This window comes from Manis pentadactyla, chromosome 16, assembly GCF_030020395.1.
Source record: "Manis pentadactyla isolate mManPen7 chromosome 16, mManPen7.hap1, whole genome shotgun sequence".
Taxonomy (NCBI): domain Eukaryota; kingdom Metazoa; phylum Chordata; class Mammalia; order Pholidota; family Manidae; genus Manis; species Manis pentadactyla.
In genome coordinates, this window is record NC_080034.1 from 33525425 (window position 1) to 33552823 (window position 27399).

The 27399-nt window shown below is 51.6% G+C and overlaps 1 protein-coding gene across 2 annotated transcripts in view; it reads left to right on the forward strand.

The window, feature by feature from the left end:
- Window positions 1-20714, forward strand: part of KIF6 (kinesin family member 6) — a 349101-nt gene extending 328387 nt beyond the window's left edge. Inside the window, exons 17-23 of one of the 2 annotated variants that reach the window (XM_036907154.2) lie at window positions 267-351; window positions 2028-2163; window positions 4504-4601; window positions 11810-11899; window positions 13517-13623; window positions 19729-19785; window positions 20170-20714. In XM_036907154.2, the coding sequence (XP_036763049.2) occupies window positions 267-351; window positions 2028-2163; window positions 4504-4601; window positions 11810-11899; window positions 13517-13623; window positions 19729-19739 (527 nt within the window). In that variant the 3' untranslated portion in view covers window positions 19740-19785; window positions 20170-20714. The remainder of the gene's footprint in view (window positions 1-266; window positions 352-2027; window positions 2164-4503; window positions 4602-11809; window positions 11900-13516; window positions 13624-19728; window positions 19786-20169) is intronic. The other variant, XM_036907155.2, reaches the window with a different exon arrangement.
- Window positions 20715-27399: the final 6685 nt, after the last annotated feature.

Consider the following 27399-nt stretch of genomic DNA (forward strand, 5'->3'; position numbering starts at 1 on the left):
TGTAAGGAAGAATTCCCTTCCAGCAACAGGTGTCAAACAGCAGGAGGGACAGCTGAAATAACCATGGAAGCCTCTCCTCAGAGGAGGCTTTCCGCCGAGCAGAGGAGGGGGCTGAAGCACATTGCCATCCAAAGGCCCCACAAGGAAATCACAGGGTCCCCTTTCCTCCTAGGATGCACTGGGCACGTCATCTGCTCTCAGTGTCACATTTCTCCATCGGCCCTTCTTCCTCATTTGAGTAACCCGTCGGCATCTCCCCTCTACAGGCATCTCAGAAAACATAGCCACGCCCTCAATGCCAGACTCACTGGAAGAGAAGCTGCGATCACAACTGGAGGAGGAAAAGAGAAGGTGCCCTTTCTTTTCACCCCACTGTACCCTGACCCCAGCCTCATAGGGCTTTCAGGACAACCTGGAGCTGCCTGGAGCAAGCAAAGCGTCCATGCCCCAGTCCAGGCTGGAGCAACTCTGGAAAGTGGGTCCAGTAGCTGGGACCTAAAATAGCTGAAAGAGCTGCCTGCCTCTGAGCAGGCAGACATGAAACGCAGGAACCATAGGCAGTGTGAGGTTGGAGTAGCGGGCAGAAGGCCAAGCCAGACCCCGGAGCTGGATTCAGCAACCACGAGATGCTGTGCACTGTGGGCACCCTCACCAGCCCAGGGCCAGGCTGAAGTTCAGGAAGCAACTAGTCTTGTCTCCTGCTGCCATCTAGGGGAGGCAGGAAGTATGACCACGGAGGTCTGCCGCCCGCCTGCAGTTTTCCCATTCCCTCCTGAGTTGCTGTCTCAGTAAGGTATCCTGAGAATTCACACCCTCATGCAGCCATTTAGAGTCCCAAATGATTTCACTGAGTGAGGAACCTCAGACATAAACAGGCATGTGTCATTACTGGTACTCAGCTTGTCCACCCCAGTCAAGCTTCTTAGTTCATTTGTGCATTTCTGCATTCAGCAAATGTTTGCTCTCTCCTCCATGCCATGGAGTTCTGGGGAGGATGACCAAGTCACCTTCCTTGCCCTCAAGGAGCTGATGGTATCATTGCCACTCATGCCCCCCTGGGCTGGCTAGGCAGGCGCCTTGAGCAAACTCTGTCACCTTCCCCCCAACCCCCTACTGTGCACAACCCTCCCATCCCAAGACTTGAGGAGAACAGGACAGCCTGCAGCTGGTCTCCAGGTCACTAACAGCTGCGCACTATCTTCCCCGGCCAGCACCCTCCTTCCAGAAGGCCTCACACTGCCCTCCCAGACATGCTGCTGCTCCTCACCCCCTGGACTTGCTCCCCAGTTGGCTTCTTTTTCCCTCCCTCCAGTTTTCTCTTGTTTCTTTCCAACCTGTTCTTGTGTCTTTACTCCACCCCACCCTTTCCCCTTGGTCCATTTCCAAGCTCAGGGTCATCTCAGAAGCCACACTGTCTCTGCCATTTAGCTATTCAACCATTTTGCTTCCTGTTGGACAACTTCTGATCCACTGGAGCATGCCGAAGCCCGTATACACACTACCAAATGTGCTGTGGCTTCTGGTCCTCAGCAGGAAAGTGAACCAACGGAATGGTGAGGCAGTTGAGACTGTGGTTCTGGGAACAGATGACTTTAGGTTCAAACCCTGGCCCCTCTGTTTACTAGCCATGTGCCATAGAGCAAGCCACTTAACCTCTGTATGCCTTGGGTTGCAAATCTCTAAGGTGGAAATTATAATAACAGTGTCTTCCTCATAGGGTTGTGAGGAAGATTAAGCGAGATCATAAACATCAAGTACCTAGAACAATGTCAGCTCTTAGTGCTCCACTGCAGCAGTTAGCATTCTTGAAGGAGAGTTATTCTCACACCCAGAGCCCCGAGGGCCTCCTGGACAGGTCACCTGGCTCTGCATCTCTGTGGAGGACTCAGTACCTGCCTCCATGGGCGCCTATGCGCCCCAGACCTGGCACCAGGGCAGTGCTGCCAGGCTTCTGAGGCACAGAACCGCGGTGACAGTCCTTCCTCCCTGCCAGTGACTTTTAAAACTCTTACCTGATTCCACCGTAGGTATAAGACGATGTTCATGCGCCTGAAGGCCCTGAAGGTGGAGATTGAGCACTTGCAGCTGCTCATGGACAAATCCAAGGTCAAGCTGCAGAAAGAGTTTGAAGCCTGGTGGGCAGAGGAAGCCACCAGCCTGCAGGTATTGGCAGCCGCGCCCCACCCTGCCCCAGAGCCCACCCTAGTGAGGTGGCCTGAGCAATGTCAGAGGCAGCAGAGCAGGTGTTCCACCGCAGGCCCACGCGCTCTGAGCCCTGGCTGGGGGCGCAGGGGCTCGTTTAAGTAATGAGGATGCAAGCCATCAGGGGCTCCTTGTCCCCTTGCTCTGGTACCTGATGCACAGAAAGGAGGCTGGGAGGTGTAGTGCCAAAACCAGTGGATTCGCCACCACTGTGTGGTATACTCCATTGATACAACATCGACATTGTTTTTTCTCATTATAGTCATATACATATATATATATATATACACACATATGTATACACACATATATATGTATGTGTACATATATATACATTTCTACAATTTATATATATTACAGAAATTTTAGGAAACACAGAAAAATGCAAAGAAGTAAAAATCACCATAATGCCACCACTTAAGGATAACTAATATTATCATGTTGGACTATATTCATTTTCTTTCTATACCTATATTTCCATATGATTTTATAAAAATAGAATCATATTGGTCTTCAGGTATCCCAAATGGCTTTTGTAAGAGCTCGCTTGTAGAGCATGACTGCCCTTCCACGTTATTCTGCAGCATCACCCTGCTGGCTCTCACGGTTCCATCATAAGGACTCATTTTAATCTATTTGACTAATCTATTGTTTAATGTTTGTGTTGTTTCTAGCTTTTCACTGGCAACATACATGGAGATAAATTTTTGCATATTTCCTAGACAAATTCCTAGAAGCTCTCTATAATATTATGACAGCTAAGTACCTTAAGAAGTGTTAGTACAAACCCCCAGCTCCAGTGTCCTCATGCTGTGATACAGTGCATGTGGCCCCCGATGAATGTGGTACACAAACTCGGATCACCTGTTTGTCTGGCAGAACCCTTAGAGATTATCTAACATACTGATCCCTTCATTTTGAGGACAAGAAAACTGAGAGCCAGAGAAGATATTTGCCCAAGGACTCACAGCCAAGCAGTAACCAGTATGTGACCAAGTAGCCACGGGACCAGACAATAGAGAATATCTGGATAAAATTTAGTACACAAAATGACAAAGAAAGCCAGTAAGACCAAAAGACAGTTATCAAAATATTTTTAGGCAAATTTATGATATATAGAGCACTTTACAAATGTATTAATTAGTAAGATCTAGGGACAGGCCCAATATTTACTGTTATTTCAAAATAATGATGAGCACAATATTTCAAGATTTTTGCAGCAACTGTAATGTGAGATGCAAACTTCTGTGATTGGTCCTGGTGACAAAGGTTGTCTACATTTACTGTTGAAAGAAATGCTAAGTTTCAGGTAGACGGTAGGAAAAATAAAGATGTCATTGGCTCCCATCCACATTCACAGTGCCTCTGGATCCTGTCTGTTCCCCAGTTCAGAGCCCCTCTCAGTGAGGTCATCAGTGAGTGAGGCCGTCAGCCACTGCTGGTGCCCAGGGGAGCCCAGCCACTGATAGTAGCTCAGGGTCACCCATGCGACTCAGGAAGTGTCCAGTCAAGGCTGGCGGATTCAGTGTATTCCTCCCATGGACAGTGAAGGCCAGAGTAGGCAAAGGTGTCAGCTCTGTGTGTCCTCTTCCCCTCAAGATATCCCTGAGAAAGGGACCAGATGGCCCCAACGGGGATGATGCGGCCCCCTGTCGCCGAGAAGCCAACTCTCCACGGCAGCTAGCGGTTTCATAGTCCGCGGATGCACCCTGAGTGGGGCGAGTCAGAAAGCCTTAAACCCCATGGGAGCAGGGGAGGCAATGAGAAACTGTTCCCCACCGCCTCCTGGGGAGATAGGGAGGCAAGTGGCCTTGTAGCAGCTACTCATAAGCCTCCCATGCTCCGGGAGAATCCCAGGGCCTGCTGCCAAGACTCAGACACCCTGCGGGTGAAGCTCCGCTCACAAAGCCCACGTGGAAACATGCAAGGTTTCCAGAGCACTCTTGCGAGGCTGTTCCCCTGCGCCAAGTGCTCACTGGATTTCTCCTGACTGGTAGCATCTCTTTCGTACAAGGGGAAGCAAAACCAGAAAGGACTTCCGGTTTTAAAGATTTTTTTGCCTAATTACAAAAAGTAATACATGTTCAATTTGGAAAACTTAGAAAACACAGAAAAGAATAAAGAATAAATCAAACATTACTCATAATCCTGCTGTACCAAGATAACACTTTAACGCACATCATGTCACTTCTATGTCTAGACTTGTTTTTCCCATACCCGTATGTACCGACTGTTAGAGCTGGCCTTTCCCCCATGTCATCACACTCAAGCTAACACTGAAACTCCTTCCTGGGCCAACAGGTAAACTCTCCAGCAGCGAACTCACCCAGTCACATGAAGCCCCTTCCCCAGACGCCTGAAACCCAGCAAGAAAGGTCCCAGCTTCTCTCAAACCCAAGGTAAGGAGAGAACTGTGCCGGCAGGGTCAGGGGCCACAGAAAAGGCTCCCTGCGTCTCCTCAGCTCCCTGCTCTCCCCTTGCAGCTCTGAATGTCCCTGTCTAGGCTGCATGAGCTGGGAGGATGGATGGTTTCTACTGTTAAATTAGTTGTAGATCCCCAGCCAGCAGCTTCCAGGACCCCTGCAGTTCTGCACCCCTTGCTCAGACAGCCAGTAGACATTCTGCCCCAGCAACAAGAGGCAAGCCCAAGGCCTGGCCCTGCCCCCAGCCTAGGAGGAAGGGGCTGGCAGTAGGTGGAAGGGGAGACTGTGGGAGGGGGGCTTGGGGAAGAGGGGGTGTTGGTGAAGGGCAGGGGCTAGTGGGCCTGCCAGGATACAGGGGCGCTCTGGTAAAGACTGTGCTAGCACAGGTCCAAAAGACATGAGGGCAGCCTCCCATGAGGACCGCGGGGAGCCGCTTCTCCTGAACGCTGGCATGATCCAGCAGGGACTCTACTTGCCCCTTGCCCACACACCACCTTCTGAAGGCAGCATCTTCCTCATGCTGCCCATGCTGTCACTCCTTCCAGCCGCCCGACTCAGATGGTAGGGACGAAGCCATGTGCCTCGGCCACCCTCCCGCCCCTGGCAGACCCAGTACTGCCGCAACAGAGGCCAGGGCGGCATGAGTGGGGCTGCGCCTCTGCTGCCAAGGACGCGGGTGCAGAGGGGGTCGTGGCGGGCAGTATCCTGGATGTGGAGTGGAGACTGGCACTTTGCCTCTGTGATCGCCTTCTCCAAAGCCTATAACCCCAGTCTAATCATGAGGAAAACATCAGACAAGTCCCAAATTAAAATACCTGACTAGTACTCCTTAGAACTGTCAAGGTCATCAAAAACAAGAGAAGCCTGAGACGCTGTCCTAGACAAGGGGAGTCAAAGGAGACATGACAGCAAAAGGTGATGCACTATCCTGAGTGGGATTGTAGATGAGAAAAAGCACATTAGGTACAAACTAAGGAAATCTGAATAAAGTATGGACTTTAGTTAATAATACTGTGTCAGCACCGGTTCACTAGTGGTGACAAATGGACCACACTAATGTGAGACTGTACACTAAGGGAGACAGGGCCTGGGGAACATGGGAACTCTCTGTATGCTCTTTGCAACTCTTCTGTAGATTTAAGCTATTCTTTAAAGAAAAAGGCCAGCCAGCGAGCCCTCCACCACCTGATTGACTTTTTCTCAGACATCCCAAATGTGGCCCTCAGTGCCTGAATGTCAGCTTGTCTTCTAGCTTAAGGAAGCACCTCCTATGTGAGCTCCTAAGCCCAGGGTCAGCAACTGTCAAGGTGTGTTCTGTTTGGCTAGACTGATATTTTAAAAGGCAATGTAGATCCATAAAAGAAAAAAAATTGATAAGCTGGACTTTATTAAATTAAAAACGCTGCCCCAAGAAAGACACTGTTAAGAGAATGGAAGGACAAGCCACAGACTGGGAAAAAATACTTTCAAAGCATACATCTGACACAGGACTTGTATCCAAAATATAAAAAGACTTTTAAAATTCAACAATAAGAAGAACAACCCAATTTAAAAATGGGCAAAGATCTGAACAGCCACCTCACCAAAGAAGCTAAGTAGATGACAAGTGTATGATAGGATGCTCAATATCATATCATTAGACAATTGCAAATTAAAATAATGAACTACATTACGTACCCATTAGAATGGTTAACATCCAAAAAACTGACACCACCAAATGCTGGTGAGGATGTGGAGCCATAGGAACTCTCACTTCTTTGCTGGTGGGACTGTAAAATGTACAGCCCCTCTGGAAGACAGTTCGGAGGTTTCCTAGTAAACTAAATATACTCTTAGCATACAATTCAGTAGTCACACTCCTTGGTATTTACCCAAATGACTTGAAAACTTATGTCCACATGAAACCCCTACTCGTGGATGCTTATAGCAGTTTTATTCATAACTGTCCCAAACTGAAAACAACAAACATATCCTTCAAAAGGTGAATGGTTAAACTGTGATACATCTAGATAATGAAATATTATTCAATGATAAGAAGAAATGAGCCATGAAAAAAAATGGAGGAACCTTAAAACGCATATTGCTAAGTGAAAGAAGTCAATCTGAAAAGGCTACATACTGTATGATTCCAACTATGACAGTCTGGATAAGGCAAAGCTGTGGACACAGTAGAAACATCAGTGGTTGCCAGGCGGAGAGGAAAGGAGTGGATGGGATTCCTTCTCTTGCAGTGACAACATCCCACATCACTTACCAAGGGCCGTATAGGCCAAGCACCCAACAGACCTGCAGTGCAAATGTTCTCACTGTCCCCATTTTACAGATGAGAACACTCAGGCTCAGAGAGGTCAATTAACTTGCTCAGGGTCACTCAGCTAATAAGAGGTGAGACCAGGATTGGAACCCAGACCTGTCAGCATCTGGCCATCCCACCAACCCTCACATCAATTCCCTTTAATGTTAATGACTGCCCTTTAGGGGCATGTGTATGTTCTGTTGTCTAGTAGGAGGTGGCATTCTCCAGCCCATGTTCCATACTATCTCATAAAATTGCACTTTCTTTATGTTCTAAAAGATCTCCGGTCCTCCTGGTAGCGCCTCCCCTCTTCCAATGTGCCCACAGTCTGGCTTTCCCAAGGGGCCAGGACATTCACTCCATGCTTCCTTAGAAGGCCGGCCTCTGGACAACTGCTCTTGGCCCCACCATTTTAGTTGAGACACCCTGAATTCAATCCCCTCATTTAGCTAATGAGAAAACTGCGGCCCAGAAAGGGAAGGTGATGTCTTTAACTCTGGAGCTAATAACCCTACAGCCTAACCCTGAACCTCAGGCTCGCGCTCGAGTGGCGTTTCTTCCTTCCTTCTCACGCTGCTGCCCCTCTGCCCTCTCCCTGACGCCTCCTCTCTCGGCTTTACCCCTGCACTTCCTTCCTTCTTTTCCCCTCCCTTTCTTCCACTTTCCCGCTCCGCCTCATCTTTATGCCCGCCCTCCATTCCCTTTCTCCTTATTTGAGGCCCTCCTCATGCTCCCTGCCCTTTCTCCAGCGCCCCTCGCAGCTGAGGCTGCCGCCCCCTGTTGCTTGTCCATCTGTCCTCTCCATTACCAGCCCTCCCCTGCCGGCTTCCCCGAGGACTAGCCCCCCGGGCAGGGCCTCCTCGGGCCTCCGTGGGAAACCATCAGACTCACGCTCCTCCCCGCACGTCCACCTTGTCTGAGGAGTAGGGCGCAGCCTGGCTTTGGTGTTCCTGTCCCTTCTAGCCCTCTAATTTAACACGGTCCCTGGGCGTGCTTGCCAGGAGACCTTTAACCCCGACGTTCAGCCCCTTGGACTGCAAATGTGCACATCAGGTCCCCGTTGGTTACCTCCTAAGAGTCCTCTCAGTTTAGACTTTCTAGCAGGGAGTATCAAACAAACACTCCTTGTAGCCCCTGGGTAAGGCAACTCCCTGCTTTGGGATTCCCTCATCTCATCTTGAGGTGCCCCGAGGTCACTCCAACACTGTCACTCCCTGAGCAGATAGACGTTCCAGCACCACGGAGAGCTGCTGGGGCCAGAGAGGGAGCGTCTAGCCGGCGGTTCCCACCCGGCCTCCGGAGTGGCTGCTCTGGAGGGACGCGCTGCAGGCCAGCGCCGGTCCTCTGCGCCTCCGGTTCTGAAAGAAGCCTGCTTTCATCAGACGCGCAGGGTGCTCTGGGCCTGCAAGCTGAACGCACTGAACGCACAACACTTTGACTGGCACCCAGGAGGCCTAATTATTATTAATGTTACTTATTAAGAAAGATAATTAATTCGAATGGCTGGTGTGTTCTCTCTCCAAAAGGAATGTCAATGTGAGAAATGAATTCATTGTCAAATGCTTTTTGGTTAGGAGAAGACAAGAGAAATCGGTGGTATGATCCTGAGGGTTCAGAAGCCAAGCTGTGGCCTCCAGGGACGCTGGAGCAGCTTTGGGACTGGAGGAGTCACTTTCCTCAGGAGGCCCCTTCACACTGTGCCATCCTCCTGCACCAGCTGGTTGAGGGAACGGGCTGGGGAGACAGGCCTCTGCAGAAGGTGCTGGATGCCCCCATCTGCCACGGGGTGATCATGCCCTTCTGCCCTGCCCATGTCCATCTCTGCCCCTCTTCCACCCACTCCCGCCCCTCACCAGTTGGCACCTGAAATCTTAGGAAAGGTTCTGCTGGAAAACCACCGAGCTAGTGAGCACTTTGTGTGCCAGTGGCTTGCTCTCCAAGACTTGCTTCCAAACTGACCTTGACCCAGTGTAATGGGGGCACCCACTGAATGGAAAGCCTTTCTCCTTCCCTTCTCAAGGCCTACACCAGGAACCACTCAGGAGCCCTGAGAGTTGGCACTGCTCTCCAAAGAAAAGTGTGCAGGGCCTGCCACCTTGTGGCAGCCTCTGGTCCCACAGCAGCCCTCACCAGGCAGCACAGATCCTCAACCATCCTGAAGACTCAGTGCAGAGCCTCTGGGATGCTGGGAAATAGACTCTAGAAAAAAAAAAAGAAAAAGAAAAATACAGGCTCTGGTTTCCTTTCCTGTTTGTCTGACCCACAATCTTGAATCTGTGGAGGGAGGCGCAGGGTAAGAGGCCCTGCCAAGGCTGAGATGGGGAAGGGACTATGCTTACGGGTGAGACAGCAGGTTGTCAGGCCTGTGGCATGCCTTGGACTGATGGCACAGGCTAGGCGAAGCCGACGCACCCGTCTCTAACTCCAGCCTGAGTGATTCTATATGTAAAAGGAGGGTTCTGACCAGGTGACTTTTTAGGCCTCTTCCAGCTCTGACATTGGGTCTGAGTAGGACCATCCTAAAGCAAAGGAGAAGATTCCTTAATAACACAGGCAGCCCAGGACAGCTTTGGCTGCTGGCCTCTTCACCTCCCAAGGGCCACTGCTGGGCTCCTGTTTGTAACCAGGAGTCAAAAGCAAGGCACACATATTGGGCAGCCTGCTTGGATGGGCAAAGCTGCATCTACATGAGCCACTGGGTCTGACTCCTCACTCAGAGAGCGCAGAGCTGCTCAGTCAGTGGGGCCCAGCGTGAGCCATGCATCTCCAGTGTGTGATGCCTCAGAGCACCACAAGTCGGGTCCAGTTGATACCACATCCTGGCTGAGAGCACAGCTTCCAGTGCCTCAGAGCTGTTACTGGATCCAGCTTCTCCACTGGGTAACCTTCAGAATGTGTTTACCCTTTCTAAGGCTCAGGTGTCTCATCTATACAATGGGGCTAAGAGGATACTGAGAAGAATAAATGGCATGATGTTTGGAGAGCACTTTCCCAGGACCTGGTGGTAGACAGTGTCTGTAAATGACAGTTTATATCCTTAAACCAGATCACTGCTGGTTTTGCTTAACTGCACGTCCAATAAGGTGCAATGCTCCAATGAGGAAAAATAATGTATAAACCATCTGTTGGGGACCATATATTGGTGTCCACCAAAAATCCATATGCTGAAACCTAATGTGATGGTATTTGGAGGTGGGGTCTTAGGGAGGTGGGCCTTTAGTCCATGAGGGCAGAGCCCTCACCAATGGGATCAAAGCCCTTGTAAGAAAATGCCGGAGAGCCAGCTCATGGTCTTTCCCCATGTGAGAGTACAGGAAGAATCTGGCAGGCTGCAGTCCTGGGAAAGGACCCTCAAGACAACCTGGCTGTGCCGGCACCCTGATCTCAGACCCCCAGCTCCCAGAACTGTGAGCAGTAGGTCCCTAGGGTTTAAGCCACCAGTGGATGCTACCATAGCAGCCCAAACGAAGCATCGCCCATGACGGGATTCTTGGCTGTCTTGGCTCAGGCTGCCACGACAAAGCACTGCACACTGGGCGGCCTAAACAACAGGCATTTACTTACTTCTCAGCATTCTGGAGGCTGGGAGTCCCAGATCAAGGTCCAGCAGGATGTTTCTGGTGAGGACCATCTTCCTGGCTGGCACAGCCACCTTCTCTGGGTGCCCTTACCTGGTAGAGAGAGCTCTGGGCTCTCTTCCTCTTGCTATAAGGGCACCAGTCCCTCCCGGAGGGCCCATGCTCATGACCTCATCAGACCCAAAAACCCTTCCTCCAAATGCAGTCACATTGGGGGGTAGGGCTTTAACATTCAGATTGGGAGGGGACACAGCATTATGGCCACACAGCTCCTGAATATGAACCCTATGCTACCCCTCTGGAAGCCTGCTTTGGTTCCCTTTCCTTCTGTCGGCTTGTCTTTTTTTTTTTTTGGTATCATTAATCTACAATTACAGGAGGAACATTATGTTTACTAGGCTCCCCCCTTCACCAAGTCACCCCACAAACCCCATTACAGTCACTGTCCATCTGCGTAGTGAGATGCTATAAATCACTACTTGTCTTCTCTGTGTTGCACAGCCCTCCCCATGCCCCCCCACATTATACATGCTAATCGTAAGACCCCCTTTCTTCTTCTCCCCACTTATCCCTCCCTACCCTCCCATTCTCCCCAGTCCCTTTCCCTTTGGTAACTGTTAGTCTATTCTTGGGTTCTGTGATTCTGCTGCTGTTTTGTTCCTTCAGTTTTTCTTTGTTCTTATACTCCACAGATGAGTGAAATCATTTGGTACTTGTCTTTCTCTGCCTGGCTTATTTCACTGTGCATAATACCCTCTAGCTCCATCCATGTTGTTGCAAATGGTAGGATTTGTTTTCTTCTTATGGCTGAATAATATTCCATTGTGTATATGTACCACATCTTCTTTATCCATTCATCTACTGATGGACACTTAGGTTGCTTCCATTTCTTGGCTATTGTAAATAGTGCTGCGATAAACATAGGGGTGCATCTGTCTTTTTCAAACTGGGCTCCTGCATTCTTAGGATAAATTCCTAGGAGTGGAATTCCTGGGTCAAATAGTACTTCTATTTTGAGCTTTTTGAGGAACCTCCATACTGCTTTCCACAATGGTTGAACTAATTTACATTCCCACCAGCAGTGTAGGAGGGTTCCCCTTTCTCCACAACCTCGCCAACATTTGTTGTTGTTTGTCTTTTGGATGGTAGCCATCCTTACTAGTGTGAGGTGATATCTCATTGTGGTTTTAATTTGCATTTCTCCGATGATTAGCAATGTGGAGCATCTTTTCATGCGTCTGTTGGCCATCTGGATTTCTTCTTTGGAGAACTGTCTGTTCATCTCCTCTATGTCGGCTTATCTTTTGCAGTGAGGTGAATGCCAGGAAAACAGTGCACTCGCCTGGCGCCATTCTGCACAGCCAGGAGCAGAGCAGCACCAGCGCCCCCCTGAAAGACAGGTCTGTGTCTCCTCCCTCTGCTCTCTGGGGCGGCCCCACCAAGTGTGGAGCGGCCGCCATCACCAGTCCTCTGACACACAGCCAGAGGGGCCCCTTGTCCTTGTCCAGTGGCTGCTCGGAGCCCAGGGCTGGCATCTGCCCTGGTGCCCCAGGAACCCCTGGGAATCTCTCAGATGCCACCTCCCAGAGCCAGGGAGTTTTCTCCCAGAGTCACTGGGCCCCATGCCCACAGAGGTGCTCCACATCTCCTTGTGAACAGATGTACCTCGGCCATTAAAGGAAAGGAGAGCCAGCCCAGGGACAGTCCCAGCATAGCCCACTAGCCCCTCTGCAGAGTGCCCAGGAGAGGAGTTTACCAGCCCAGTCTCACGCCATGAGCTGCTCACTCCAGGCTGAACAAAGTTGATAAGGCCTCTCCCCAGTGCGTGCTCTTTGTGCCCTCTGACTAGAGTGCCCACAGCCCTTCTTCACCTGGAAGGCCCTGTTTTCCCAAGGCTGCCCAAGGCTGGATCCCACCCATGGCCCCTCCCCATCCGCAGATAGAATGAGTGAAGCCAGCACAGCTCCCAGCCGTGCAAGCCGCAGAGTGGCCTCAGCATTTCTCGCTGAGTTGCAGCTGGAATGCCAACACAAAAGATTACCTGTGATAATGAAATGATCCTTTGCTATATACAATCTTACCGTGCTCTGAGAGTGTGGATACTGTCCACTTGTGAGTATGTGGAGGGATGGGTATGAGGATGGAAGCTTGGCAAAGCCAGAAGAGTGCATGGCTTTGAATTTTCTTAAGGGCGATTTTATATATAGGGCTTGGATGGAAAAAGGGGAGGAGAGGGAAAAGGGATTTCCTGGAAATCCCACACTTCTTACAAACCTCATTGTCAGACCTGGTCACCTGGCCACATGCAGCTGCAAAGGAAGCTGGGGCATATAGGGGGTTTTTTTTAGCTGTGGCAACTCAGCTAAAGGTTATGGTTCTGCTTTTAAGGAGAGAGGAGAGAAGAGTTATCTCTGCCTCAGCAGCAACTAGCTAAGCCATGCTGGGGGCTGGGGACGCACTAGGGAGACATCCTAAAGGATATCTAAGTTGGGTGCTGTAGGAGGCAGACAGGCCCCAGGCTGAATGGGCTTGGGTAAGCTGGGGGCAGGGCAGGTGTGGGGGGTGAAGGGATGGAGAAGGTCCTTAGAGAAGGCGCAGTCAGGCGTGCAAAGGTCTGCGGGCCAGTAGTCCAGGGAAAGGAGGCAGTGAGAGTGAAGGGCTGAGGCCAGAAGGAGCTTGAAGGGCAGAATGAAGGGCAGCATGGCCAGAGTGCGGCGGACTGAGGGCCTGATCTCACAGGCACTAGGTCACACAGGGACAGAGTAGAGTGAATTTTATTCCAAAGGGGTTGAGCAGCCACTAAGAGGTTTAAGCCAGGGGAGGACACACTGCATTTGTGTGTACAGGGATGCTGTGGCTGCTGCACAGAGATGGCGGAGGGCGTGGGGAGGAGGCACACTGCAGCCACGCAGCTTCCTGGGTGAGACCCAGCCACTGGAAATGGAAGAGCACTTTGAGGGGGTAAGCCGTAAGTCCAAACAGAAGGTGTAGTGAAGCGTGACTGTGGTTGTCCCCAGCATCCCTGAGAAGCCAGTGTCATCCATCCCTCTCACCGGGGACAGACAGACAGACTCCGACATCCTGGCATTCATCAAGGCCAGACAGAGCATCCTGCAGAAGAAATGTAAGTTCACCTGCCTCCAGGGCCACAGATCACCTGCTCTGCTCACCAACTCCTGGGGGAGGCCAGGAGAAAGTTAGAGCAGGCAGAGAGGTGAGCAGGGAGAGGAGGTGTGCTGCACGCTGCCGAAGCCGCAGGGCTGGCCTGGGGTCACTGCCCTGTGCCTGGCCTCTGCTTCCTCCTGAAGAAGGACCCAAGGGCAGCATCAGAAGCGCCAGGACAGGCCCATGGGCGGCGGCCCAGGTAGGTGCCCCTGCCCCACCTGCCAAAGCTGCTCCCCTCCTCCAGATCTTCAGCTCCTTTCATTCTCTGTCCCCACAGCCAGCTCTTTGCTCGGCCCTGTGGTTTGGTAACTTGTTGAATCCTTGGCTAGAAATCTCACTCTGCTGGAGCATGGTTCTTGCCAGTGAGTTGCAGACATACACACGTCTTGAGGGCCCAGGCCTGAGGGCACCATAACAGTCACAGAAGAAGTATGCATGGCGTATCAAGCCAGAAAGAGAAGGAAGAGGCCCTTCATGGCCTTTGTCACTGACCTCCGGCCTTCTTCCTCTTGTCCCCTGCTGTGGACAAGCCTTCTCTTCCCCTGCCTTCCCCCTCCTCAGAGACCCACTGGGACAAACCCCCAGCCCTTACCCAGCCTTGCTTTTAGTCTTGGCCTCATCCCAATAATTCCAAAGGCTGCTAGACAGGCCTAGCCTTGCTATCACATGTCATCAGGGCACCTTGATGGGTGAAACGGCAGGCTTAGATGCTACAACTGATGCTTGCTGAGAGGCCTACAGTCAGCCTCACAACCAGCTCTCTGCAGTTTAGACAGTAGGAGGCTGGCACATGGATGGAGCACCAGTGAAGGTGGCCTTTGCCATGTCATCCTCGCCAGGAGCTAGCCAGCCCCCATGCCAGGACTCCAGCTTACTGTTCTCTCCTCACCCCCGGGATCAGCCACATCAGCACAATGGTCAGGTCTGCCCTGAGCCCTAAGACAGGTGGGCTCTGCCACCAACACATTATGACACCTTGACCACACGACTTGTCATCTCTCATCCTCAGTTTCTTTGTCTAAAGGAGAAAAAAGGCCCCAGATATCTTCAAAATGCTCTAATGACATGTATTGGATACAGAATAGTACTGAACACCCAATCTGTGATCAAACATTGCATTTATTGGGCACCTGCTGTATGCCAGGCACTGTACCCATGCTGGGGCATAGCAGCAAACAAGGCAGAGTCAAGCCCTTGACATTCCAGGAGTGGGGGGCGGGGCTAGGCAATGAGCACTCCTGCAAGCACAGAGACCACTGAGGTGCCAGCAAGTGCTGTGAAAGAGCGTTAGCACGTACGGCTGTATAGAGAGCAGCAGGGAAGACTGCTTTTAGCTGGGTGGGCAGGGGGCCTCTCTGGAGAGACGAGCTTTAAACCAATAGCTGGATGCTGGCCGCGCAGTGCTGTGCACCAGTGTTCCAGGCAGAAGGATAGGGCAGTGAACAGCACCAAAGGGGAAGGAGCTTTGCTTGGCCACAGGGCGGGAAGGAGGCCAGGAGGGCTGGAGGGAGGGCTAAGCAGGCAAACAGGGGCCTTGTGAGCAAGGGGAAGGGCTTGGCTTCTACTGCAGGTGGGGTGGGAACTCACTGAAGAATTTGAACCGTGGTGTTATCTAATGCTTTCTGGTGCCCTTGGAAGTCTGCTCTGACTATTGTACGTAGCATGGGTTGGAGAGGACAGGAGTAGCACAGTTATCAGGCTCCAGGGAAGGTCCAGGCAAGGGCCGAGGGTAGCCTGGACTGACCAGGGAGTGGCTGTAAGATGTGATGGGGAGAAGAGAGCCAGGAGGGCCCCTGGGCGTCTGCTCTGAGCAGCTGATGGGATGTGGTGCCGTTTCTGAAAACAAGAAAGGGAGGAGTGCACACTGGAGGGAACGAACTGGAGGAGTTAAGAGTTCTGGGTGGCCCACTCAAGGTTTCAGATGCCACCTGAGATGTCAGAGACGTCAAGTAGGCAGTGGATCATGAGTCAGCTCGGCGAGGAGGTCTGGATGGTGTGTAAGCCATGGCACTTGGTAAAACCCCTTTGAAGAGAACAAATAGAATTTTCCAATTGCTGACCCAATCCCTGGGGCACTCAGACATTTAGAGGTAAGTGGGAAGATCCAGCCAAAGATGCTGAGCAGGGCCAGCAGGTGAGTGTGGACTCAGGTGGGTCTGCAGGAGAACATGTTCAAAGGGCAGACAGGTCAGTAACGTCCAGTGCTGCTGAGAGACTGGGCAGGCCAGAAGCAGCACTCTCCACTGGCCATTTGCCTGTCCTAACGGTCCTGGACAGGTGCCCTCCTAGGCAGGGGACTGGCAAAATGAAACCCTGTGGCAGTGGTTGAGGAGAGAACAGAGACAGAAAATGGCAGCCAGCTCCCCCTGTGAAGAGGGGGAGAGAGACGAGGCTAGGCTACAGGGAAGGGGGCAACGAGGGGTGGCTTTTGTTTTAAATGGTTATGAAGACGTGTCTGTATACTGAAAGGGATGGTCCAGTAGGGAAAGGACACCGATGACGTGGAGAGGAGGGCCCACACTGCAGGGGGAGCTTCTCTGAGGAAGCGGAGGGGACGGTGTCCGGGGCTCCGGGACAGAGTGCGGGGAGTGGTCAGCTTTGGGAGCTAGGAGACGCCCCTCCCCTGGGACAAATTCATAAAAATCAACTGTCATTCCTCCCATCAAGAAGTCTACAAGTAAGCAGTATTTTTCAGTTATGGTTACTCAGCTTTTGTATATATAACAGAGACATTATCGTCCAACCCTCTCAGAAAAGAAGAGGTATAAAACCAAGGTCTGTGTCAGGATGGCATGTTCCTGCTGATACCATGGCCACATGGTGCAGAAAGCTGGGCTGAAAGGGAGTCACTTTTATTAAAATGGGTATGGCATGTTACTCTTTATACATGTTTCTCATTTATATTATTCTATTTAGTGCTCTCAATACTCCTATAAGGTAAACAAAGCCAAGCGTAGGATCCCCCATAATAAGTGGGGAAACTGAGGCACACAGAGCTTGAGTAGCTTGCCTCAATGCCAAATGGCAGAGCTGGGACAACCCCGGTTTTTTGCTCTCCCTACCCAGGGCGGCTGTGTTGAAACACCACTCTGTGCTGGGCATTTGTCCCCAGCCTCCACACTCCCTTCAGCTGGGAGCTTTGTCCCCAAACAGACAGCAGCCTGGAAGTAATTCATCAAAACAAACAAAGTTTGAGGATTCAGTTTTTATTTCCAAGAGAAGAAAAATAATCCTGGGTTCCCAGTGACCATGTGGCTGCAAAGGAAGCAGAAGACAGGGTGAGAGAGTCCGTGTCCTGCCAGGTCAGGGCCGAGGGACGAGCAGGGGCAGCCCCTCCTGATGTGTGGCAGATGGCCCAGGTCCCACCACGCAGCACTTTCTACACAACCCACTTATCAGGCCTCCCTGTCAGGCAAACACACAAGCCAGCGCCTGGCACCTTCCCCAGCCAAAGCAAACACTTCCCTCTCCCCTGCCCTGGGCTCCCTCTGCTCTTAATTCAGTGGCGCTGTCTGCCTGGGCTTCTTCAGGAGTGCTCATTATGGGGAATTTGTGACTATCAGCTTGGGAGTAGGGGCCCAGAGAGGGTGATTTAACATAAGCCTCACCCAAAGGCTCTTAGACTTCACCAAGGGCCAGGATGAATCTACTTGATTTAGGATTCATGGAAAAGCTGTGGAACACTTAAATCCCTGCCCGGGGCACATGTGGACAGGTATATATCCCTCCTAAGGGGTGTTAGTCATCAATGGTGTCAAATCTGCTGTTTCTAACTGCCAAGGATGGCTTTAAAATCTGAGAAAATGAGGTTAACCCCTTTCTAGAGTACTTTATTTTTAAGCTTCCTTAATCCTTGTGTGTGGCAATATTTCTGAGTGGACAGGAACCTTGGTGTGACCGCCTGTGACCACGCTGCCCCCTTCTCCAGGAGCTGCAAGGAAGAGGCTCAGGCTCAGGCCGAGCCCCTCAATGCCCCCCGCCACCCTGCCCCACCATCCCCAGTCCAAGAAGCCCTCCTGCTCCGTCCTTTGCTCAGGATCCCTGCCAGCGAAAGAACCCGGAGCTGGGGGTGCGCTGTGTGACCTTGCAGGTCCCCTCCCCAAGCCTCCTCCCCACATCTGTCAGGTTCCTTCCACCTTCACCCTGGTGGTCAGCCTCTTCTGAGATAATGTCCATGAGAGTCCCTGTCCCCTGCTAAGCACAGGGAGCTATTAGGGAGAAGTTGGCCTCTGTGGTGGGAACTGGCCCGACACAGTGAGGTGTGATCTTGTTAAATGGCTGATCTGTAGCAGTGCCCTCCATCCTAGGACTCTACAGTCACAAAATCCCCACAGAGACTGACAGCTCCATCCCTTACCTGGGGTTCTTTCCATTTGGGGTCGAGGCCTGTGTACGTGGAGAACCATGACTTGGAGTGTCGTGCACTCTAGGCAGTGTTTCTTCTCAGCCCTGCCCCCACCCTCAGTCATTACTGTAAACGAGGTGGCGGGGGGCAGGTGGGTGGCAGCGACAGTCCTGGCGTGGGAGCTGGCTCAGACTCCCTGCTCCTACCACTGGCAGCATTAACGAATCCGGGCCCTGACTGCTGGTCAGTGTGCAGAGGAGGCACCAGACCCATGACTTGGTCATCAGCCATACATGACTGGTGGTCCCCAGTACCCGCCCTTACTGACCCTGGGGATAGAGATGAAAGCAGTAGGTTTTGGCCCTGGCTGTTCCCACCCCAGAAAGTCTGATTTAATCTGTCCCCCGAGTGGCCTGGGCGTTCTTAGCGTGCAGCAGGGCACAGAACCATGAGTCCAGAAGGAACCCGTCACCTTCAGGAGCTCAGGTGTGCTGACCTCCTTCCTGCCCTAGGAGTCAGTTAGGACAGCTAGGAATGGCTTCAAAATAAGGACCGTCCCTGTTTAATTGAACAGCGAGGCCAGCCTGGGGTCTGCACACAGAATCAGATCTGAAGGACCAAGGGCTTATAGCCTTGAATTGCTCTTGACCTCTTCCTCTCTGTTACTTCCCACATTCGATGTGTGACAAAAGAATTACACATTCTTCCTCAGCAGCGTCAAGCAGGCCTCTCACTCCCCAGCGCCTGCCAGGTCCCCTTGACCACATCCTGACGGCTGCAGCTGCCTCTGTAATTATTTCAGACTCCATGTTCCTTACTCCACCCAAGAATCTTCAGAAATTCCCTTTATTATGATATTATCCCTCTAATATGACTATTATTATCCCACATATTATTATATTATTATTCTATATTCCCTTATTATATTATTATATTATCATATTATGATGATAGTATGACTATCCCTTCAGATATTCCCATATTATGATAACCTGACTTTATGCAGGTTAACTGTATATCACTCATACCAGTTCTTCTCATACTGTAATGTGCCCATGAATCTGGGGTTTTGTTAAAATGCAGATTCTGGTCCAGTGAGTCTGGGTGGGGCCTGAGACTCTGCACCTCTTAACAAGCTCCCAGGGGCTGCCAGTGGAGACCACACTTTGGGAAGCAGGGAGCCATGCCAGCTGCTTTGCTTTTTCTAGGCACCTTTTTTGGAAATGGAAATGAGGATTTGGATTTGGAAATGAGGAAAGTGAGGGCCAGAGAGCTAACGTGATTTGCCCACAGTCACACCACAGGTTGGGGACCAGCCTGGCTAGAACTCAGGGGCCCTGGTTCTGAGTCCAGAGAACTCCACTCCATGGACTCTTCTCCCAGGAGGTGACAGGATGGGGCCACATGCTTAGGAGGCACCACCCTGGGATATAATGAATATCTGGAGCCCAAACCAGGAGAGAATCTCTCGGAGAATCAAGTAGGAGTGTCAGTGAAAATGGCGGGGCTGGAGAATGAGGTGCTGGTCCTGGCCCAGGGAGATGAAACTTCTGCAAAGGTCACAGGGGAGCAGATGGAGCCCCCGAGGGGCAGGGCACTGAGATGTGCCCTGTGGAGACCCAGGAGGAGCGCCCCGCAGCTTCCCCCTCACCCTTCGTTCCTAGGGGAGGTCAGTGCCTCCATGCACAGCCTGACCAAGGACATCCTGTCTCCCTCCAGGTCTCCAGTAAGCGTCCAGCCATGCACTGTGGCCGCAAGGACGGAGTACAGATGAAGGTGCCTCCTCTCACTTGCCCAGGTTTCAGAAATGATCGGTGGGCTGCTGGGGGCCACTGGTGACTGTCACCCCAGTGGAGGGAGCTGTGCTTCTTTAAGGATGGTGTCCTGCGGCTGCCAGAGAGGCAGGGGCGGGGCTCATGGTGCCCTCCTCGCTGTGGGCGCTGGGGCTGAAGGCAGGGCCAGGCAAGGGCAGGGCGCTGGGGCAGCATGAGGGCTTCTGCTCACTGTTGCAGCGGTGTTTCACATAAACAATTAGAAACCTTTGACATTATGAAATAGTGCCATCATGATGTGGCAGCGGAAGCTCACGCTGGTAGAATGCAGGGGAAATAATCATCGGTTCTTTCCCAGCCCGCTAACCAGTCCCACCCTCTGGTTTAGAAGCCCAGGAATGGCTGCGACAGGCCAGGCTGGACATCAGAGCCAAGGACGAGGCAATGGAACGCAGGGCACCTTGGTAGCTGATCCTGACCACACAGACCAAACCCTCCACCATCCTCCTCACGGCCCAGGAGACAGAGGCCGCACCTTGATCAGCGTGTCTCCAGGGAGCCACCCACCTTGCCAGGTCTAAGGATGCTGCAGCACCCAGAGAGCAATGGATAGCTCCCAGCGGCTCTGCAGAGAGCGCGAGGCAACACGGGCACCTCGGACCTCACCCCCTCCCCCAGCCACGTGGGGCTCTGCAGGATGGGAGCCAAGACTCCCCGCTCCCACGGGGGATACGCAGGTGCTGGGGTCTTGTCTCAGGGAGCCCTCTCCGCCCTCCCGGCCCGGCTCCCCATGCAGATCCCACCCTCAGGAGGCCCGCAGAGAACCACCACCTCACGGCGGCAAGGTTCCAAGCCAGCTGCAGTGTGGAGGGAGGACGAGGGACAGGAATGGTACCAAGAATGAAGCTAAGAGAATAAAGCTGCTGCCCACTGCTCCTTGATCTCTGTCCTATAAATTCAGCACCTCACCACCCTGGGGGGAGAGCAGAGAGAACAGTTTAACTGGCTTATTTCCTCCAACCCCCACCCCATCCCGCTCAAGACAGGTAAAAGGATCATGCAGAAGACAAACCATTACGTTCCAAAGCTGGACGGGCCCACAGAGCCCCTCTCGTCCACACCCACACTTATATAACTGGGAAACCGGAGCAAAGGCAGGGACCTGGCTTGCCAATAGCTAGCTGGTGGCACGTGTCCCCTCTTCAGGGGGCTTCCCTGACCGCCCCAACTCGTTACTCTCTATCCCATTACTCTGTTTTATTTTCTTCATCACTATCTGACATACCGTCTTTCTTTATTTGCTTATTTCTTGATGGCCTGCAACCTATACCCCCCACCAAGATCAAAGCTGCATGACAACAGGGACCCATCTGTCTGCTGCGCATCACTGTGTCCCCAGCACAAGGTGGCTCTCCACACATACCCCTTTGATTAATGAGCGGCAGAGTCAGAATGCAGCTCTCCTGCCCCTCGGGCTGCTGTCACTCGCGCGGCTTCACTCTGGCTCTGTGACTGAGGCCTAGGAGGGCAGGGCCCAGTCTCTGGTTCACTTCCGGCCCCCATAGCTCTACGGCTCATAGTAAGTCCTCAGTAAAGTGGGTAGAACCAGGGTAAGACCAAACAGAGCCCTTACAGTCTGATTCTAGAAGCCTCTCCAGGAGTCCGCAGGGCACACATAAATACACACACACTCTCGAGAGTCCTGAAGCTGCGTGGAGTGGGCAGAGTCCCTCAGAAACAGCCTCAGGATACTTGGCACACCTTAATGCCCTCACTCTCTAGAGCTGGTCAGAGTCTATTGACTTCAGATCTCCTGCTGAGAAGTTATCTCCTGTATCCAAAGGCTTTATTGACAGAAACGTGCTGTGTGGCCCCAGGCTGGGGGTGAAACCACCACCTGGAGCAACCACTAAGGCGAGAGAGGAAATGAAAGAGAGAAAATCAGACAGCTGGGACACTGGTGCTAAGAGGGTATGCAAGGTGGCTTCAATTTGTGAGGCAAAGTACCTGAGATGAGCGGGCTGCAGAGGGAGAGAGAGAGAGAGAGGTCCTCGGGGTACTCGGGAGCACTCAGCTAACGCTGACCTCCACGCACGTGAGGAAACCATCCTCGGCTGGGGGAAGACCCACCAGGAAGGAGCGTTTCCGGGGAAACACAGGGCTGGGAATAGTTTACGGAAGGGTATTGCCTCAGATGTGGGGCTCAGTTAGCCCGAGATGAAAGCTGTTCTGGCTTTGCCTCACAAAACTCAGAAAGTAAGCCTTAAAAGAATCCAGCTGTTTCCAAGTAACTTGACTGAGTCCCAAATCAAAACTCAAAAAAATGTTTAAGGGAAAAATCCAGCCCCCAATGATGCAGATGTGGCATCCAATTAAAAAAATTACCAGCCTCCAAAGAAGCAGGAAAATATGGCCTATAGGAGAGAAGTCACTCAAAAGAAATAGAAACAGACCCAGGAATGACACTGATGAATAAATAGAGACATTTTTTTAAATGCAGTGGGTGTGTGTTTAAAGATTCCCCATATAATTCCTTAAATGGAAACACGATTCATTCATCTGGTCATTCTTTTTACAAGGCTGTGCCGTCCACTGTGCTAAGTGGGGGCCAAGACAGAGTGCCAGACCTCTGAACTTACCCTCTAATGGGGGTAGTGGACAGTAAACAAATGGACAAGAGAATCTGAGCTAAGAAGGATTTGAGGGTGGGATACAGTGGGTTTGGGCTCACTGTCAAGGTAGGTTAAGAGTGTGAGAGCCAGGGTGGGGTGCAGAGAGGAAGGCAGAAGAGGCAGGCTTAAGATGAGATGACAGGTTAGGGGTTCAGTGATGTGAGGAGGCCTGGGGCTGAGCAGTTAAATAGGAACACGGAGCATGGCACATGGGCAATTTGAGCCATCTACGAATATGGGGGAGAGATTATTCCATGACTTGATTCTAGGGGCTGCCAGGCCTTAAGACAGAGGAGGTGTAACTGTCTGTGCACAGTGTGGGAGGTGAAGCAGTGTTTCCCTTACCAGAAGCTCTGCTCCTGTGTGAAGGGCCACCTCCAGCCCTGGCTCTGGGGGCTTCTCTCACAGCGAGGGAGGAGGCAGCAACCCTCTTTCAGATTAATTACTTTATTTTGGGTTTCCATGGCTAACTGCAAACCAGCAGGACTGAGCCAATTTTATAAACATCGAGGGGGAACTCGGGGCAAAGAGCAGACAGAAAACACCCTTCCCCTTTAATGTCCTTGCTTCCTTGTGTAGAGAAGGCAGCCCTTCCCCAGACCAACCCCATTCCCTCTCTAGTCCCAGGTGTGAGATTCTGTTATCTTCTCTTCCTTGAAATATCTCTGGGGTTTGCTTTTCCATCACTGTCTTTAGAACCAGGCAAGGAGATACCCTCAGCCATGCCTCAAAGGACCCTGCACCTTGAAGTGCTTTGCCAGAAAGTTCCTAAGTCTCACTTCAGTGCTGGAACCTGCCACCGCCAATGATGTCATCCGTGCAGGCCATCCCTCGCCCAGACCAGCCCCTCCCCAACCCACAAGCTTCGGTTCCCTCTTCTCCCTACAGAATACTCAACTCATTCATGGGGTTGGCCAGATGCCCCAAAGTGCTCTAGGATTCATGCCTGTGGAGTTGCCCTGGGGCCTCTTTGTCAGTCCCCAATTCCAAGAGATCATTCCTGCTGAGAGGCACTGTGTTCCTTCCCTTGAGGTCAGGCCGCAGAATGGTGCTGCTGTGATCTGAGCAACTCTCAGACACGGGATAAAGAATCTTCGCAGACACTGATTAGACTACAAACCCATAAGTATCTGCTCTACAACATTCTAAACCTTCACCAATAAATCACTATACCTCACATGGACTCATGCATTTGGTACATTCATTTTCAATTTTTTATTAAGGTATGATTAATATACACTCTTATGAAGGTTTCACATGAAAAAACAACGTGGTTACTACATTTACCCATATTATCAAGTCCCCACCCATACCCCAATGCAGTCACTGTCCATCAGTGCAGCAAGATGCCAGAGATCCACTATGTGCCTTCTGCATTTGGTACATTTTTTAAATTAAATTGTTTATATAGACAGGGGCCCACAAAAAATATTTGCCATGACCCCACACAGCCAGGACCAACCCTGGCTTTCTGCTACTTCAGTTCCTCAGTTCGTTCTCTGCCACAGGCTCTGCCCCTCCCTGGGGCCAAGGTGAAGTCTGTCCTGGCCAGCACCCCTCATCTATGTGGAGTTGGGGGGTCCATATCCTCCCAGGTTCACTGCTGCTCAAACTCCAATGTCTCTTGCAGTTCTGGGTTTTTCCACAGCACGTAGAGGGAAGGAGGCATGGGCTTCTTTAATATGGGGTATCCAGTGCATCGTTACCAACCCTCTTTTGCCTTTTTTCAAAATTTTTTTTTTTTTTGTAGATAATTATTTTTTATTGAAGGGTAGTTGACACACAGTATTACATTAGTTTCAGGTGTACAACACAGTGATTCAACATTTTTATACATGATAATTCTAGCTACCAGCTATCATCATACCAAGTTGTTACAATATTTTGACTATATTCCTTATGCTATACATTACATCCCGGTTACTTATTTATTTTACAATTGGAAGTGTGCACTTTTTTTTTTTTTTTGAGAGGGCAGCTCTCATATTTATTGATCAAATGGTTGTTAACAACAATAAAATTCTGTATAGGGGAGTCAATGCTCAATGCACAATCATTAATCCACCCCAAGCCTAATTTTCATCAGTCTCCAATCTTCTGAAGCATAACGAACAAGTTCTTACATGGAGAACAAATTCTTACATAGTGAATAAGTTACATGGTGAACAGTACAAGGGCAGTCATCACAGAAGCTTTCGGTTTTGCTCATGCATTATGAACTATAAACAGTCAGTTCAAATATGAATATTCGTTTGATTTTTATACTTGATTTATATGTGGATACCACATTTCTCTCTTTATTATTATTATTTTTAATAAAATGATGAAGTGGTAGATAGATGCAAGATAAAGGTAGAAAACATAGTTTAGTGTTGTAAGAGAGCAAATGTAGATGATCAGGTGTGTGCCTGTAGACTATGTGTTAATCCAAGCTAGACAAGGGCAATAAAACATCCACGTATGCAGAAGATTTCGCTCAGAACAGGGGGGGTGAGGTTCTAAGCCTCACCTCTGTTGACCCCCAGTTTCTCACCTGATGGCCCCCCTGCGACTGTGCCTGTCTTAGGTTGTTCCTCCCTTTTCAAATTTAGTAGCCGTCAAGGAGAGGGGCATGGTCCTCCCACCCCTGTCCCGCTCCCAGCGGCATCTGCCTGAGGTACCAGGACAAGCTGACCAACCCCTCCATTAAGCTTCACAGGTGAGCTACTTGCCCGCAGAAGTTACAAACCACAGACCCAGAAAAGGAGGTAAAGACCCAGAAAACTCAGAGACTGTGACCGACACTGCCCACGCCCCCTGGCCCTCCTGGCAGTCACGTCCGAGAGCTTCCAGGCCCAAGCGCCTGTGTGTCCCTACCTAACTAAAGGTTCCCGTTGGCCACAGGAGCCCTCTCGGCCCAAGTGCAGGGCAGGCTGGCAGTGCAGGAGTTAGCCTCCCCTGGAGTGGTCCTCCACTGCAAAGGACGGGACTTGGTGGATGGGCCCCCCAGCTCCCTTGCCACCCTGTGGGACGACCCTGAGGCATGTTCTCCAGTCTCCCCGAGGTCACCAGGGGCTGAGCCTAGCTGCCCACAGCTTTCACCTGTTCAAAAACACACCCTGGATTGGCTGCCTTCCCGCCCCCATCTCTCCTCCCCACTCTCTTGGGATCATTCCTCAGGATGAACTGTTCACACCCCAATTTTGCTTTAGGATCTGATTGAAGGTAAGTCCAAGGGCATCTATTTCAAAATCATGGGAGCGGGGGTTCTCGCCATCCAACCCTCTGGGCCAGTGAAAATGGGAGCGCCCCTCCCCAGCATCAACCAAAGACCAGTTCTGATCTGGGCTGTATACTGGGACTCAGGGGAGGTTTCATGTGACAAAGGAATCCTGCTGCTCCAAAACACAGTGGGAATTTCTGAACAAGATCGGTGACAGGTGTGTTTATTTGGTTGGGGCCTCTCCCTTGAATCACCCCTCAGCTTTCCTCATCCTCTGTTGGTGCCACAGTCACTGGCCCTTGAGATCATACTCTCTGGCCATGAGGGCAGAAACCCACAGACTGCACCATTCCTGCCTGCACACAGGATGTGCTCCTACACCCTGCACTGTGGGGAGAAGGCAAGCAGCCCAGCCTCATACAGAACCTGTCCCTCGGGCCCATGGTGCCTTCTCATAGGTGGGCTCAGGGCAGCAGGACCTGAGACCAGGGCTCCTCCTCTTCACCTGCCTGTTCCCTGCAGAGGGTGTACCTGGGACAGGTGGGCCTTATCTTCTCCCTTTAGCTCCGGTTTGGAACGTGCCCTTTTTCATTTGTACGGATATGCACCTATTGGGTGACTCCCTAAGTGAATACCGATGTTGGATGGTGGGGTGGGTGGCCTGTCCCCTTCCTTATCTCAGGGCTCATTCAGATGGAAAGAGGCCCGTGCCCAGCTGCTGTTTACTCTGCATTCTCTCTGCCCATTGTACATGGAATTGATCTGAGGTGGGGGGGATTATTTTTCTTTCTTTTTCCTCCCTTCTCCTTATTAGTTCAGCCTCAGAAAGTCCCTTATCATGGCCGGATGTCAGGCCACACTCTACCAGCAGGCCTGGCCATGTTAGACTCTCCATTAATTGATTTTGCCCTCCCCCTTGGGAAGCACAAACTGGCTCTGCCCATTAGCAGCAATAGTTCCCTGAAAGGGATTATAAATCATGCCCAGTGTCCATCCATTGCTCACAGCGAGCAGTGCCTATGTGGGGAGGTGTCAGGCAGGGAGATGAGATGCCTGAAGGGCGGGGGGGGTCCCCTTGGTCCTGCAGTTTCCCTTCTGAGCCTGATCAAGTGAGGTCATGGCCAGCCAGAAGGAGCAGCTGAACCAGGTCCCAAGACACAGGGCCATCCAAAGTGGGCACTGAATGAGGGAAGGAGCAGGGAGTGGGGGGGCTTGCTCTGTGGTGCTGTGCTTCGAGTTGACCCCTGCACCCACCAGGTCCACCAGCATGTTACTGTTCCTTGGCTCTGAGGCCTTGGGGTTTTCAGAAGTCCTCTGGTAAACTGGACGTAATCCTGAAGAAGACTCTCCTACACTCCCATCAGGTCATGTCCCTCAGGTCTGTGGGTGGCCTGGGAGAGGCTGCGAGGGGTGCAGCCGGGAGAGAGCAAAGGGGAAGGAGCACAGAAGCGGAGAGAAAGGGCAGCCAGGACAGGTGGCAGGGGCCACAGTGTGGTGACCTGCTGGCACACAGGAGGCTTTCCATAGGTAGTCCGTAAGTGGATGGAGTGTCTTCCCACAGTGAACCCGGCACCACTTCCTGCCTGCGGGCGGCCTGAGGGAGGGAGGTGCCAGTGCTGGCCAATCGAGCCCCTCTCCTCCCTGGCACATCACAGACTTGCCTCTGGCCCACTGCTTTCACCCCTTTCTCCCATGCACATGGTCTGTTTATTCTCTTTCCCTCCATTTCCTTCCACCTTATCAC